At 40.1% G+C, this 16,859-nt stretch overlaps 1 protein-coding gene across 7 annotated transcripts in view; it reads right to left on the bottom strand.

Annotated features, from left to right (window-relative positions):
- The window catches only part of Atxn2 (ataxin 2), a 118,810-nt gene that overhangs the window by 48,326 nt on the left and 53,625 nt on the right, over positions 1–16,859 (bottom strand). For 6 of the 7 annotated variants that reach the window (XM_029570609.1, XM_029570607.1, XM_029570608.1 and 3 more), the window contains 6 exons: positions 15,042–15,166; positions 9,604–9,695; positions 8,783–8,980; positions 7,400–7,578; positions 5,334–5,543; positions 2,678–2,860 (listed from right to left, as the gene is read on the bottom strand). In XM_029570609.1, coding sequence (XP_029426469.1) covers positions 2,678–2,860; positions 5,334–5,543; positions 7,400–7,578; positions 8,783–8,980; positions 9,604–9,695; positions 15,042–15,166 — 987 coding nt within the window. The remainder of the gene's footprint in view (positions 1–2,677; positions 2,861–5,333; positions 5,544–7,399; positions 7,579–8,782; positions 8,981–9,603; positions 9,696–15,041; positions 15,167–16,859) is intronic. The other variant, XM_029570610.1, reaches the window with a different exon arrangement.

The following is a 16,859-nucleotide window of genomic DNA, read 5'->3' as shown; positions in this document are numbered from 1 at the left end:
CTCAAATGCTACTTTCTCAAAGCAGTTTCTCTTCTAAAGTCTTAGGTGTCTAACAGTAATCTAACAGGAAAAAAGTATCTTAAGACAGCAATTACCAATACCTAAGTACAGGTGTGTTTTTCCCTCCTAATTAAATATGCTAACAAACTATTTTAAATGAAGCTCAACAACAGATTCCTAAGGCAAGCCCAATCATCTCAAAAAAAAGATGTCAAGAGTTCTAAACCACCAGCTTATCTCTCTCTCTCTCTCTCTCTCTCTCTCTCTCTCTCTTCTCTCTCACACACACACACACACACACACACACACACACACACACAACTCCTCCCATCATTTTGAGATAGGGTCTCCCTGTAGCCCCAGCTGCTCTAGAACTCACTAGGTAGACAAAGCTGGCCTCAAAATCACAAAGATCCATCTGCCTCTACCTCCAAGTGCTGGGATTAAAAGCGTGTGCCATCATAACCAGCTATTTCTTTTAAAAAGATAAGAAATCCATAAAAAGTAAGCTAATTCCTTTCCATCAACACATTAAAAATGCTTTTTGGTAGCCTGAGGCCTATATATGTGCTCTTTTTAACAGCATCAAGAGCCAATGCCAGTAACTAAGAAAATAAGGACTAAATTAAGTCTAAAGGGTTATTTTACAAATAAAAATATGGCTTCTTTATGAATAAGTTCAAAATAACCATTTAGTAAGGCTCATATTCCATTAGAAACATATCTGCAAAGCTTGGGCTTAAGGGTTTAATGAAAATGGTTCAATTTGCATTACTTTAATGGCATCTTTCTTTTTGAAATCATAAGAATTGTAGAAGGAAACAATGTTCACCAGTTATAACTTTTCCAGATGGTATAAGGAACAAGCCTATAATGTTATTTTGTGTACCTCTAGCAATTATGTCTTTACTCTCTACTTTCCAGTTATGTTGTTACACTCAAAATTCAATTTCAGACCATCTAAATGAAGGTACTAGAACACCTCAAGATTTTTTTACTTTCTATTTCTTCTTAATCTGGAGGTTCAGCCATAAGAGCACTGGCTGCTCTTGTGAAGGACCCAGGTTAGATTCCCAACACCCACACAGTGGCCAGCAATCATCTGTAACTCCAGTTTCTGGGATTCCAATGCTCTCTTCTGACCTCTGTGGGCATTGCACAACACAGGTACACTTGTGCAATACATTTATAGGCATAAAATAAATAAAAATAAAATATATTTAAAAAAAGACAACCAAGGAAAATGCAAAGAACAAAAAAATAAAGTATAATTATTATGAATGCACATTACATCAAAGTGAACAGATAGCGTACATCAAATTTTAAAAGTAGGCATTTAACAGTGGGTTTCTGCTGAGCATGGTAGTACATGCCTCTAATCCTGGCACCTGGGAAGCAGAGGCAGGCAGATCTCTGTGAGTTCAAGGCCAGTGTGGTCTATATAATGAGAGTTCCAAGCCAGCTGGGACTACAGGGAGACCATGTCTCCAAAAGACAAAAAACAAAACAAAACAAAAAAAAGCAAAAAACCCACCAGAACTGAGTTTCTGCTAAAGCTCTATGATTGGTTAAGACAGATTAAGGCCAAGGGGAGAGATGGCTCAGTGGTTAAGAGCACTGGCTAGGTTCAAATCCCAGCACCCACATGGTAGCTAAGAATTATCCGTAACTCCAGTTTCCATGGATCTGACATGCTCTTCTGTTCTCTCTGGGCACTGCACGGCATGGGTGCACTTGAATGCATACATGCACACAACACACACATACACATAAAAAAAAGCAGGGGAGGGAGGGAGGGAGGGAGCTCTCTCTCTCTCTCTCTCTCTCTTTCTCTCTCCTCTGTCTCTTAGAGGAAGAGATAGGGAGAGGGAGAGGAGAGGGAAGGGGGAGGGAGGGAGGGAGGGAGGCTGATTGATTAAGGGCAAAAAAGAAAAGCAGTCATTGGGAGCGCTAGCTCTCCAGTGATGGGAAGAAGCACTAAGGACTGCCTGACACAATAGCCAAAGCAGTCTAGGCTTGATTCTAAATCTTCTCAGAGCATCAGCTTGACTTTTACAGTTGTCAATAATCAGCCTGTTTCTAAGGATGATCACAATGAAAGATGAGGCTCTCGTTTTCATTTGATATTCCTTACAAGAGAAATAAAGGTAAGCATCCATTAGTGTCATATACAGTCACAATGGAAACATGCTGCACTGTAAAGCCTAAGCACATGTTTACAGACTAAATCCAATGGAGACATGAAGAACATTTGTTGTATTTTATAAGTATACTTATGAACCTCATAGGCATTCTATCTTAAGGCTATAAAGGGTACCAAACCAAAATAAACACTCATTACAAACTGAACTTCAAATGACTGCTTGACTTCTATACTACATGACGGATAAGTGATGGGGACCCAGAATAAAAATGTAGGCTTCAGGCCAAGTATGGTGGTGCATGCCTTTAATCACAATACTCAGGAGGTAGAGGTGTATGTAGTGAGTTCCAGGCCAGTCAGGGCTACACAGTGACACCCTGTCTTAAAAGAGAGAGAAAAAAAAGGATTGATTTCCCCAATTCTTGCTTATGCCACTCTTTATACTTCTCACAGAGCTTTAGCTCAGCATTGTTTTACATGTGGTATATGAAAAAGTCAGCAGTATCATAATGTTATAAACTAGGTGACACCTACCCCCACTGACCACTGATGACCATGTTCCCCCTGCAGGACTGGTTCTTGCCACTGGTGGAGTAGTTGCTTCACTTGGAGGGTTGTGAGATACAAATTCTAAGCCACTGGACATGGAGCCTCTCCCAGCAGAAACTCTGTGATTTCGAGGGTGTCGCTGGGCCTTTGGAGACATCCTTGGAGGGCCTATGGAAGACACAGTGGACATCACATGAATGCTACAGTGTCCATCCATTTTTCTACTAAATCATATGTATTTATTCTTTCTTCCTTAACAGATCTGCATTGGTTAAAAAAATAAAGCGAAATCATACTATACCTATTTTTGGCACACTAAAGATTATTTTGTGGGATGTCAAGTATTTAAGTATATTTTATTTCCCATTATTCTTAACGTCAAGGGAGGGATGAAACTGATGGTAAGAAATCAAATAAGATGCCACAACACTATATAACTATATTGTTTGTAGGTATATAAAAATAAACAAAATGTTAATAGGAATTGTGGTTACTGGATGAAATAATTTTCACTTTACCTCCTACCCTGAATTTTCTGATGTTACTTCTAAAGTGAGGGGAAATTTTGTTGTGCTAGGGATCAAATCCAGGATTTTAGGTGTTAGGTAAGCATTCTATCATTGAGCCATATCCTCATGCTCCAGGGGAAAAAAATAACCACCAAAACAAAGGACAGTTAGTTCACCTACACTGCTGAAATACACACACACTCTTTAAGTGTCTCCAAATGACAGCTTCTCTATGCCTTCTGCCATGATCATCAATTTTACAAATCATGTCTTAAAATAGTCCTTACACGTAAGCAGTTGCTCAGAATTAAGTCAGCTCAAATTACACTGTTAAAGCCTGCCTTCTAAGATCAAAACAGGGACACTTAGAAGAAATATGCACTACATGAATCAAATTCTCTGTCACACACTAAACCATCAAGGGAAGACAGTATAGAACTTCTACCTTTCAGAAGCTTGTTCTTTTTAAAAAAAAAAAAAAAAAAAATACCGCCAGAGCAAAGCTCCTAACCCATACCTTGATACCAAACCCTTTAGAACATCAATATGTGTCTCCAGTAGGAAATTCAGACATGATCTCTAAGAAAATGCTAATCTTAGGGCTTTCAACTAGAAATATCCAATATCCCTGAATACTCTGTAAACAGTCTAGGAGCAGTCCTCACATCTTATTACAATGAAGATATTCACAACCCATTAGTGATTGGTTTGTTTTGTTTTTTGTCTTTTTGAAGCAGGGTCTCCCTGTAGCCCCAGGTGTCCTGGAACTCACTACGCAGACCAGGCCAGCCTTGAACTCACAGAGATCCGCCTGCCTCTGCCTCCCAAGTGCTGGGACTACAGGCGTGCGCCACCACGCCCAGTTAAGTTGATTGGTGTTCTTATCTAACATAGTCTCCTAAAATAAACATACTCATTCAAATGACTGACTACGGCAACCCCTTCAGTAGATCTTAACTTTACATTTAGGGAGTGCTATTAGAGACACTTATGAAGAGGTCACATTAAAATATCAGCAAAACTTGGGAGTGCAACATTAGAATCCTAAGTCAAGGTCACATGATCCCTTCTGACTAGATGACAATTTAAAAGTAACCAAGAGAGTTCACTCCTAAGCAGTTTATTTAGAAAATATTGTTAGTCCCAATGTAAGCTATATTAATCATGATTTTACTTAGCCATTCTGATTAACACAAATATTCTGAACCCAAGATGGAAAGAACATTATCATTTAGAACAAAGATTTTTTTTTTTTTTTTAACTTATGGACTGAAATCTAAGTTACAATGGTACCTTTTTTGGTGAGGGGGGGTGGCTGGGGGCAGAGTCTCCCTGTGTAATCCTGTCTGCTTTGGAACTTATTTTGTAGACCAGACTGGCCTCAAATTTGGCATTACAGGCATGTGTCATCATTCAAAGTATTTGACATGTCACACAGTGATGAGTTTAGCACCAAACAGAAATAGGATTCTAGTTTTTGACAAGGGAAAAAGGGGAGGAACTCAAATTTACACAAGGTTTTTATGGATAATTGTACTTTAGATAAAGCCCTTTCCCAGTTGAAGTAGCCTTTCACTATAATAATACTGCAAAGCTAATTTTTCAATAATTATTTAGCTAAATTTGGAATTCCTCAGATACTCTAAAATACTCTACAATCTGAGGATAGACACACCCAGCTACATAGAATGCCACACTCCACAAAGGTCCCTGAAACCCACTCCTGTCTATGGCCAAAAGGAAGGTTTGCAAGCACCACAGCAAAGAGCTGTAAAGTGGCAGGGCTCCACTCACCCCATGACCAGGTGTGGAAAGCTCCCAGTGTGGAGAGCTGATGGTGATCAGCACTGTAGCAGGGCAGAGTGAGCAGGGAGAGACCTGGGTAGACCTCTCATAGGAGCACCATTACCAGAAAGATAAACCCCATTCTTATATTTAGGATAGTTCATAGCTTTACAGAGCATTTATCAACTTTCACTCTAATGAACAAAAGGTTAATAGAGAGTTTCAATAAACTAAAGTTAAAACACAGAAATTATAGTTTACTAAATAATGAAGAAACTATTTTATACTCATAAACTCACATAGGAGTTAAACAAAGACAAAAACATGAACAAATTGTGGTATTGTACCTTCTGAAGACATGCGTTTAGGCATAGTAGAGACAGGAGCTGGAGAACCATGAGCAGAGGGGTGAGACGGGGGTCTGGATGGCCGCGAGGGGGGCCTGGAGGGCGGCCGTGTAGGGGTGGCTGCCCGAGGTGGAAGAGAGTTGGGACCTGACTGGTAGCGAGAAGGTGGGCGAGAGGAAGGAGATGGGCAAGGCGATGGCCAGGGAACACCTGACAGAACAAATGATATGAAGGAAAGTATAAAAACTAAAGAAAAAAATGAGGGAAAAAGTAAACAGAAAAAAAAGTAAAATGACAAAAATGATTTCTTGTACATTTTAACCCTTTGAGGACAGTCATTTGATTTGTGATAAGTTTTAGCATAACTTAACTGACACAAATTCACATTTTACTTTAACCTCCTAAAAATTAATTCTGTTTAAATGAATCCACGTTCCCAAAGGGTTAATTAGGATCTACACAGACTATTGAAGAAGATAGTTAAGACTTTGCTTAGTAATCCTACTTCTTCAGCTGTTCTCAGTAATCAATTAAGACTGTATGTAACATACATAGGATAATTTCACTCAATAAAACACAGTAACTCCTGCCCCATAAGATTATTTTATTAGTTTTAGTTCTGAAACAAGAAAAATGAACAGCAGCTCCTAAATTCAATGTAAAAAGCTGTTTTCTTACAATAACCTTTGATTTTCATCAAGTTTGTATTTGAACCTACGCTTCAGTTTCAAACCTCATTAACAAGTCTCATTTAAGTAGAAATAAAATTTCTACTATTTTCTAGAATGACAGGGATAACAAAAGTGAGCACTCATCACTTTTGCAAATCAAGTCTCATTTAATTAAAGTAGCAAAGAGGATACCTCTAGAGTAATTCATGCAGCTGAACATCTCTCTGAAAGACTGCTTAGTGAACTATGAATGACACAGCAGTCAGTATCACATACACTGATCTCATGGACAGGCCCAGACACTGCAGCTCACTTACCTGGTACTTAGAAAACAGCCCAGGGCTCCTCTCCAGAGGGCTCCACACACTTGAGTATCATATATTTCTCAGCCCCCTTCAAGTTTTTAACTTTGAAAATTCTGCTTATAAACAACTAAAAATCTTTACTCAGTGAGCAAAGAAATTTCATCATCATCATTATAGGAAATACTCAAGAGTGTATTATTTGGAGAGGAATTCTGGAGAAAAGACTTAGTGAAAACAAATGAAATTGGAAACTTGGTATTCTCTATTTTTATACTGCTAATCTTTTCCCTTCCTTCCTTCGAGATGAAGGCTCATATAACCCAGATTACTCTCCAACTCTTTATGCACCTGAAAAAGATTCCCTGCCTCAGGTGTGTGTCCCATACCTAGTTTGTAATAACTCACCTAAAACTGAATTATCTACTCTTTTCCTTGAATTAGTAATATACTATTGCAACTCATTTCTACTATCGGTCTACCACAATTCTGTAAAACCACCTGTAAGCTATATTGAATGTGATTTAGTTACTACAGAAAATACAGGTCTTGCTAATAAACTGTAACAGTCATCCATAGAGTGAGTTGTTTGCACTGTATTTTTAAGGATAATTTTCTCATCGCTCTTTTCACATGACATTCGGGTATGTTTTGTATTACCAATTACTTCAAGATCTTTCTTGAAATAATGTAAATTTATCAACAGACAATGAAAATGAATCTATATTACTAGAGTGCTTTTTACATTATTAGAATGTTTCATAAACTATGTCTGCATAGTTTTATTAACAATATTTTAAAAATTAAGGACCTACTCAAAGTTTCCAATTTATTTGTATGTGGAGTATCTTGAGGCCAAGTGATTATGAGATAAATTTAGCCGCTCAGTAGTATCTTGTCATGCTAAATATGCCAAAGACTTATACATGTTTTATTGTTCTGAGATCCAGAAAACAAAATTAAAAATTAAAAAAAAAAACAAACCTCCACAAAATTTACAAATAGCATGCACATTCCTATCAATTATGTAAACTTTTAAGTATATATCTATATTTGATAAGTAACATTAACAAAATCTGGTCAAAATACTTGCCTCCATTAACTACTCTTTGGTCTGAGCCAGGGTTTGAGCTAAAATCCGAAGTGTGAGAAGCAGATCTTGATGGCAAGGAGCCTGATCCAGGCTGGCCCATACGTGGTGAATTCTGTCTCCCGCTTCCCCAGGATATGATTTCTCTATTTCTTTGTCCAGGAGGAATGTATTTATTTTCCCTGAAATGAGAGATCCTCTAAATCATTTTTATGCTAAAAGGTACCAGGCTAATAAAACACATTTAAGAATATACTAGGCAGAAGGACAACTGTCAAAGAGGGTTCAATCCCATACCATCCTGTATCACTGCCCTGCAGTTCTAGCCTGTGGACTCTTCTGACCCACAGGGTTTTCTCAGAGCACAGTTTAACAATATGTAATCACCTTCATCCTACTTGACTTCTCTGTGGCAACTTAAACCCCAAATCTACACTGTCATTCTGTTCCGATACATCTCAATGGAAATGCCAATAAAATCACAATACACTTGGCTATGAATGTCTTGAAGGCAGGTTCTTCCAGGTATGTAGCAGCTGTTCCCCAGCATGTTTATGAATAAATTGACAGACCCTCAAGCCCCTCAAATGCAATCAATCACAGATCATCATTTCTCTCCTTCAAATTCATTTCATGCTGTCATTGCTCCATGTGCTCTCAGCACAACCATTAATGTCACTTAAATTTCCAAATAAAGCTCAGGTCATTACTGGTTTGTCGAGCCTTTCTACCAGTAGCCTCAGTCCATGGAGTCATAAAATTCTTTCGGCTGAAATACTGCAACGCACTGACAGGACTCTCTGACGCACACCCCAAGTCCTTAGCACTTGCCACCACTCTACCCACAATACTGATCCTGGGTTTTAAAATAGTAAACACTAGTCCTTGCCTGAAGGGGCCAAGTTCTCTTACAGGGCCATGTTTCTGCAGAGGTGAGAGTATTTTCCATACTTCTTTCTAGTGGCAGGTGGACCCCTTTATCCTATCACAAATGTCACTTCTCAGTGAGGCTTTCTCAAACTACACAGGCAATGCTAATTCTTCCCGACTCCTGATGTTTCTATTACTCTAAACACATCTTTAATCTGCAAAGCATACTGTACTGTTACTAGTTACACAAGTCTTACTCCGGTCATTATTTTTTAAGGAGTTCTTCAAGATCCTGGCTTGGTCCTCATCATATGTCCAACACTTGACTCCACAGAGCTGACTTTCAAAAGATATCCAAAATGACCACAATCTTTCTCTAACAGAATCTTAAGCCAATTCCATTTGCATTCTCTACCTAACCTTCATGAAAGGAAAAGGAAATAATAAGAGTACACCTTCTCACACAGACCTGGAGTGGTGTATCCAAAATACTGCATCATGATTTCCTTTAAATACCTAGTGTTTGTGCTGTGCCCCTCCCGCTCACTGCAGTTTCTCTGAACTGCTGTGTATTTTTCTTCCTCGCTCCTGTCGTCATTTTCCAGGGCTACCCGAGCTTTGTATTGAGCACTCGATTCAATTTCTTCTGCTAACTGGTTTGCCCTTGCTTCCCGTTTTAAAAATTCTTCTGAGTTATCCCTTTCTAAGGGTACCCTAAAACATAAAGAAAAGGGAAGTAATTATTTTAAAGTCAGTTTATGTTATCTGCCACAATCAACTAGTAAGTTTATAGAGTATGAAATACTAAGGAAATTGTAAATGTTACAGTGCTTTGCTATTTACAAATCAAAATGTGAAATTTTTTCTGTTATATAGAAGAAAATTTAGCATTTCAAGAACTAGTTCATCATAACCTCTCTATATACAAATTTGATTTTTTACAATTTAAAAACAAAGATAAAAATTTATTTTGACCATAAAAACAAAGCATAGGGAAAAAACTACATTTTATTCCCTGTTTTTTTGTTTGTTTGTTTGTTTTGTCTTTTTGAGACAGGGTCTCAAGTTGTCCTAGAACTCACTATGTAGACCAGGCTGGCCTTGAACTCACAGAGACCCGCCTGCCTATGCCTCCCGAGTGCTGGGACTACAGGTGTGCACCACCATGCCTGGCATATTCCCTGTTTTAATATGAACTTTTTGGCCTGGGTAGCAACAAAATAATAAATTCATTGTTCAATTCAATTTAAAATCAAACAGGTACATTTATTCAACACCCTAATTTAAGCTGATAAAAAATCAAAAGTAAGTGCACCAAAATAAAACCTTGAACTTACGTATATGAAGATAAACTGCTATCATATGTAGATACTACACCATAATTTTCTTCATTATATCGAAACATATCATTGGGATCCCATCCATTAGACTAGAAGAAAAATAGAGCTCATTTTTCAAAATGCAACAACTATTCAGCTACAATCAACTTTTCCAGTAGCCTGTAATAAATTGTACTCATTCAATCAAACAACAACAAAAAAGGCAAAATTGTGACTGATGCAGAGGGTACTTTGAATTCCATGTCAGTCTGGGTTGTGGTAAAAGGCCCTGTCTCAAAAACAAAAAGAGCTTTAGGGAAAACTTTTTTTAAAAAATTAATTTTATTTCATGTATATGCGTGTACTGCCTGCATGTATGTAAGTGCACCGTATAGCGCAAAGGCTGCAGAGGCCAGAAGAGGGCATCGGATCCCTTGGAACTGGAGTTATGGACAGTTGTTAGTTGCCATGTGGGTGCTGGGAATCAAACCCAGGTCTTCCAGAAGAACAGCAAGTATTCTTAACTACTAAGCCATCTCTCCAGTCCCAGGAAAAACTTTTCTTATATGCAGTATCCCCTCAAATTGGTAGGTAATTATACATTATCTGAGAGGTTATGAGAAAAGCTTAGAAAATCTAGTCATGTCATAAACCCAGAGCTTTTGGATCAGGGTTCTCTCCTTGCCTTATGCCAATATCACATTAAGGCAAAGATACCTATATCTTCCTGAAATGCTGAAACCTATATCACTGAATCAGGTCTGTGGAGGACAAGAGGTACTTTTTTGTTGTTTTTGCTTTTTGGTTTTTGGATGCAGGGTTTTCCTATAGCCCCAGCAGGCCGAGAACTCGCTAAGCCGACCAGGATAGCCTCAAAGAGATTTGCCTACCTTTGCCTATGCCTCCCCAATGCTGGGACAAAAGGTATGCACCATGACACCAGGCCAAGAGGTACATTTTGACAACCAAAGATATTTCTAGTGTTTGAGGGAAGGAAAAGTGGAATCAAAGCTTTCCCCATTACATGCCATGTCAGGATGACAACCCCACACCTTGCCACTGTCTACTTCCTCCTTAGTAAGGAAGGGCAGCAATAAAGCAACAGGCAGGCAAATGAGTCTATGATACATAAGCTAGATTTTAGAATTGGTTTTTGAATTAACAGTTGTTGGATGACCTTAGCAACAGCTATGGGTCCCAATGCCCTAACTTCTGACTTCTGTGTAAATTATCCTCCAATGGTAAACAGTACAGTAGAAGGAAACTGCCATTCTCAAAAAATGGGCTGTATTCATCAATCAGGTAACTGGAGCAAATGTGGACAGAATCTTCAGTGGCTAATATTAATGGCTGGCTTGCCCCTTATTATCGCTCTAATGTTCAACTCTTCTTTTAAAGCCAGACAGGTGAAAAGGAGTGAAATCCACACCTGATCTTTTCTGTCCCAGAAGAGCAGGATCAGCCCCATCCAAGAAAGGCAGGCCAAGGGCAATCTCAGCCTTTGGCTGAGTATGGGTCTGATGGGAGCTAAACATAACTGGGATTTGTTTACATATTATATACATATGGTTTTTTTTTCACTCTGAACTTGGAAATGCTTTCCCTAAGATATTAATAACTTTTATTTTTGCTGTTGTTGTTCTAAACAGCATCTAAACTGGTCAGGATAGCCTTGAATAATCAGTAGCCCACAATGGCCTTAAAACTTCTGATACTCTAGCTTCTGCCTCCAAGGTAGCTGGGATTAGAGGTCTATGCAACCAAGACAGACAGTAAATTATATGAGTTTTTTTTGTTTTGTTTTACTGTTGTTCCTCTGTTTTAATTTTTAACTTATTTTTTATGCATATATTGCCTGCATGTAGGTAAGTGCACCCGTGCTGTGCAATGCCCGCAGAGGTCAGAAGAGGCTGTTGGACCCCCTGGGACTGGAGTTACAGACAGTTGTTAGCTGCCATGTGGGTGCTGGGATTCCAACCCGGGTCTTCTGCAAGAACAACCAGTGTTCTTAAGTGCTGAGGCATCTCTCCAGCCCCATGTTGCTCTGTTTTGAAACATGAACTAGGCTCGGTTATTGCTACGTAGCCAGATTATACCTGAGTTCATGGCAATTCTCCTGCCCCAGTCTCCAGAGTGCTGGGATTACACGCATGGGCCACCACACCTGTGAATTGTATAGGCTCATCTTTAAATTTCTTAATAGTAGAAAGCAGAAAAGGAGATTTATTTAATGTAGCCACATTCGCAAGAAGGAAAAAGAGATCTGGCACCCCACAAATCCATGTTCTTTATGGTCCTGAAGTGAGACTGAGGTTTAAATAGAGGACCAAGGATATGCACTTCTAAGCAGTCCTAGTTAAGGAGTGGTCCCACCCACTATCCACCCATTATTGTCTGGGCCTCAGTCTCACCCCTTGATAGTATGACAAGTTTAGAGAACTACACGAAATCACTTTCTGGGAGACAAGTTCCACCTCCAACTCTTCCTTGTCCTAGCATGAGATTCCTGGGGAAATTGCCATTTCTTTGCAATACATTATTTCAACAATCTGATAGGTCTTTATTTTTGCCAGGCCAGTTACAATTCCCTACTTTCTGTTTAAACACTTCAATCTTGAGGTGGAATATGTCTATGTTAGAAACAAATATAATAAGCAGAATTCAAGTAGGGGCCAAGGTTAGAACACATTTAGTTAGTGCCAGATAGCCATGCATAACAACCACTTAATCATAACCTCTTGGCTTTATTTTTGGAAGGGCTGGCACAAGCAACTCTTATCTTGTTGGTCTAAGACACAGTCTGCCCTCGAAGCCTAGGCTGGCCTGAAACTTAACAATCCTATTTCAGCCTCCCAAACACAGGGATTACAGACAAGAGCTACCATGCCCATCATGTAAATTTTGTTTTAATTAAACTTTGGAATACTTAATTTTAGTGCTCCAGAAATTAATTTCTACTAAATAATAAAGCTGGCCTGGCATGGTGGTACAGATCTCTGTGGGATCCAGGACAGCTTCAACTACAGACAGACCCTGTCTCAAACATCCAGTAATAGGGGATGGAGAGAGAGCTCAGCAGTTAAGAGCACTGGCTCCTCTTGAAGAAGACCAGGGTTTGGTTCCTAGCACCCATATGGTGGCTAACTATCTGTAGCTTTAGTTCTAGGTGATCCGATGCCTCCTTCTGACCTCTGCGGGCATTGCATGACATCCCATGCAGGCAATATGCTCATACACATAAAATAAAAATTATTTTTAAAAAATACCCAATAATAATAGTAATAATAAATTAGTAATGATAATAGTAATAAAGCTGAATTTGGAACTGTGGGGTTGGGGGGGGGTTACTCATGAACCCTCAGTTCTGCTTCTCGTAATTGTGACACAATTGTGACACTAAAGTAACTCCTTTCACCTAACACAAGTAATACAGGGCTAGAAAGATGGATCAGTGTTAAAAGCACTTGCCACTCTTGCAGAGAGCAGAACACTCATACACATAAATTAAAAAAACAAACAAACAAACAAACAAAAAACTTAATAGGCCAAAAGAGAGTGCCAGATTTTTCTTGGAAAAAATCTAGATCAGCTGGTAAAGTGCTTGCTGCCAAGACTGACTACCTGAGTTTGATCCCCTAGACTCACACAGCAGAGAGAGCCAACTCCTAGAAGTTGTACACTAGCATCCACGTATGCCCATGATGGTATGCATATGCTAACACGAACAGGCACACATACAAAAAATAAATGCAATTTTTTTAATGTTGGGGGGAAATTTTTAATGTGTTTTCTGTACCACACCATAAAAGACAAATATCCAAAAGATGTCTTCCAGTTCCGGGATGCACAGATAAGTAGTATTAAGTTTCTTGGATTGGCATAGTGGCACACACCTTTTAATCTCAACACTTGGGAGGCAGAGGTAGGTGATCTCCATGAGATCAAGGGCAATCTGCTCTACATAGTAAGTTCTAGACCTGCTGTGGCTACTGGGAGACACTGTCTCAAGAAAGACAAAAAAATAAAAACTAAAATTTCTTAGGTATAAATCCAGGTTTCTATTCATATATAATCATATAAATGGCTCTTGACATAAAAAGTTCTAGAGGGATGGCTCAGTGGTTAAGAGTGCTTATTGTTCTTGCAGAGAACCTGGATTCAGTTCCCAGCACCCATATGGTGGCTCATAACCACCTGTAACTCCAGTTTCAAGGAAACTGCTGAGCCATTGCTCCAGCCCCAGTAGATACATATTTTTCTACCAAGTGTTGGTATTGAAACTTTAATCCATGTTCTCCCTGGTGGGCACCTATAATATCAATAATGCTGCGAAAATGCTCTGAAACATAATTATTTGCATGTATTACAGAAATATTAGGGCTAAAGTAAATTTATAGTAGTGCAATTGATGGAATATATTACATGTAGATTTTAAATTTTAATAAGCACTGCTACATTTTCCCTAAAAACCTCAATTGAATTTAAAAGAATAAAAAGAGGGCCTGTTTCCCAACCCCCACAGTGCAGTGATGCACACTTGAAGAACCATTATGTTAAGTTATATGTGAATCTTTAAAGTTTGAAGATTAATAATGACTACTTTTGAGAGCAGCTCTAGTTTTATATCAAGTTGAGGTCTTAGAAAAGCAGGTATTATTTATTAGCTTACTATGCCTTAGATATAAAACATAAGATTCCCTGTTCACTCATTTAACCTTATTCTTGGTACAATTTGACTTTAAATTTCAATGCTCTCTGTCATAAAGTCTGCTTTGATTTGATATGCAGATGGTACATCCGGGGAAAATAAAATATAATGATAAATGGGCATTTTAGAAAGAAGTTTCTGTGGAGAATGATTCTGATTTAAGAGCAAGAAATGTAGCAATGGTTGAATTTTAAGGTAACCTAATCACCTATCTTTTTGTTGCTGCTTCATTTTGGGGGGCAGGATCTCACATAGTTGAGGTTAGCCCCAAACTTGCTATGTAGTAGGGATTGACCTTGAACTCCTGAACCTCCACCTCCCAAGTGATGAGAGAGATTACTGTTATCCAAACCCAAACTAAAGTATCTCAGATAAGAGCGCTGAAATATCCAAGCTGTACCTCAATTCTAGGAAATGTCAACATACAGCTTAACACTGCTCTTCTTAGGCTATTCTGCAGGTGTTCAAAGCAAACTATGCTGTCATTTCTCAACTTCCAACTTAAATTAGTAAATTTCTTCTTATTTCAAAGAAGTAACTCATGAGCAGAACAGATGGCACTTCTTGTGAGCCCTCTCAAGTAAACTAAAGATGATTTTTTCATTTATTGACCATGAGAAAGTGTCCATTTACATAAAAACTGTTGCTCTAATTATGTTCAGTAGAAGAGAAATATATTTAAATTAAAATCCAGCAGAAGATGCCATGTATGCATATCACACTGACCAGTCACACCAATGACACTTACTACATCATTCTCCAGAGCCTCCAGTTCCTCACTGGCTGTGGGTTCACCTGCATCCCAGGGCTCCAGGTCTTTCTCCTTGTGTTCCCCATTCACTTTAGCACTGATTGCAGAATCAGTAAACGCATCTGTGAAAATGGTTTCAGTTGCAACACTGTTACTGGAAAATAGGCTGGCTCCACTAAGACATACCAGTGGTCAACAATCAAAGATGTTTATTAGGAAAACCCAAACCAAACCAAAAGTCGAGTGTGATGACAGATCTCTCACTGTGAAATCAAGGACAGTCTGGTCTACATAGAGAATTCCAAGGTAGCTGGGGCTACAGGGAGACCCTGTTTCTATCTCAAAAAACTAAAACTAAAATTGAAAAACCCAAAGCTGTATGTTATGAAGTAACTATGAGAAGTGAATTTCTGGTATAAAAATAGTATTTGTTGGGGCTGAAGAGATGGCTCAGCAGTTAAGAACACCATTCTTTCGGAGACCCGGGTTTGAATCCCAGTGCCCACATGGCAGCTAACAACTGTCAGTAACTCACTTCCATGGGCACTGCATGTCACTGGTGCACTTACCTACATGCAGGCAATGCACACATACACATAAAATAAAAATGATATTTTTTTTTAAAAAGTGCTTTCAAACAATTCAGTGAATGCAGCACAGATGATTATTAGTAAAGATGTTTTCCTTTTATAATGTGAAGCTGTGAAACATTTTAATGCACTTAAGCTAACAGCTTATATGAATTTCAGAAGTGACCCAGAAAATGTCTACAAGTTCATTAAATATGAATCCACTAAATTAGATATACCTTCAGAATATTTGTAGCCAAATACAGATTTTTGTTTTGGTTTACTTTGAGGTTTTTTTTTGGGGGGGGGTCTTTTTGAGACAGAGTCTCCCTGTAGTCCCAGCTGTCCTAGAACTCACTATGTAGACCAGGCTGGCCTTGAACTCACAGAGATCCACCTGCCTCTGCCTCCCGAGCTCTGGGATTAAAGGTGTGCGCCACCACGCCCTGCAGAACATGTCTTTAAAAAACAGAAAAAAACCCAGCCAGGTGTGGTGGCCCACACCTTTAATCCCAGCATTTGAGAGGCAGAGGCTTACTGTAAATTGCCACAAAAAGGAGGCGAAAACAGCCTTAAGGTCTAGAACTGTTCCACAAAAGAGACAATCCCAGCCAGGCATGGTGATGCACCCCTTTAATCCCAGCACTAGGGAGGCAAAGGCAGGCGGATCTCTGTGAGTTCAGGGCCAGCATGGTCTACAAAGTGAGTTCCAGGCCAGCTGAGGTTACAGAGAGAGCCTGTTGACAAAGGAAGGAAGGAAGGAAGGAAGGAAGGAAGGAAGGAGGGGGGAGGGAGGGGAGGGGAGGGGAGGGGACGAGCACGCACGCACGAACCCCGAGAGGCCTGGGCTCGGGACCGCCCGGGCGCGGCGGGGCCGCCCCCGACCACCCCCCCCGAAACCCGGGGGTCAGCGCGCATCGGCGGACGGACACCGCGGCGTCCCGCGGGCCGCCGCCGCGGCGTGCGCCCCCGGAGGGGAGGGGAGAAGAGGGCCACGGCCCCGCGACGCGCTCCGCGCGGCCTCGGCGCGAGCCGGCCGCCATCCGGCCGCGTGCGGCACGAAAGGCACTCTCCCCACGGGGAAGGGGAAGGCCCGCGGGGACGCCCGGAGGAGGACTACGGGAGGAAGCCCTCCGACGCTTTCCCCGAGACGGAGCCGCGGCCTCTCGGCCTCTCCCACTCTCTCTCCACGCGCACCGGCTGCGCGGCGGCGACGACACCGAGGCCCCCCCCGTAGACCCCGCCC

Source organism: Nannospalax galili, unplaced genomic scaffold, assembly GCF_000622305.1.
Source record: "Nannospalax galili isolate Female #2095 unplaced genomic scaffold, S.galili_v1.0 scaffold120, whole genome shotgun sequence".
NCBI lineage: Eukaryota > Metazoa > Chordata > Mammalia > Rodentia > Spalacidae > Nannospalax > Nannospalax galili.
This window is presented reverse-complemented; position numbering and strand designations above follow the sequence as displayed.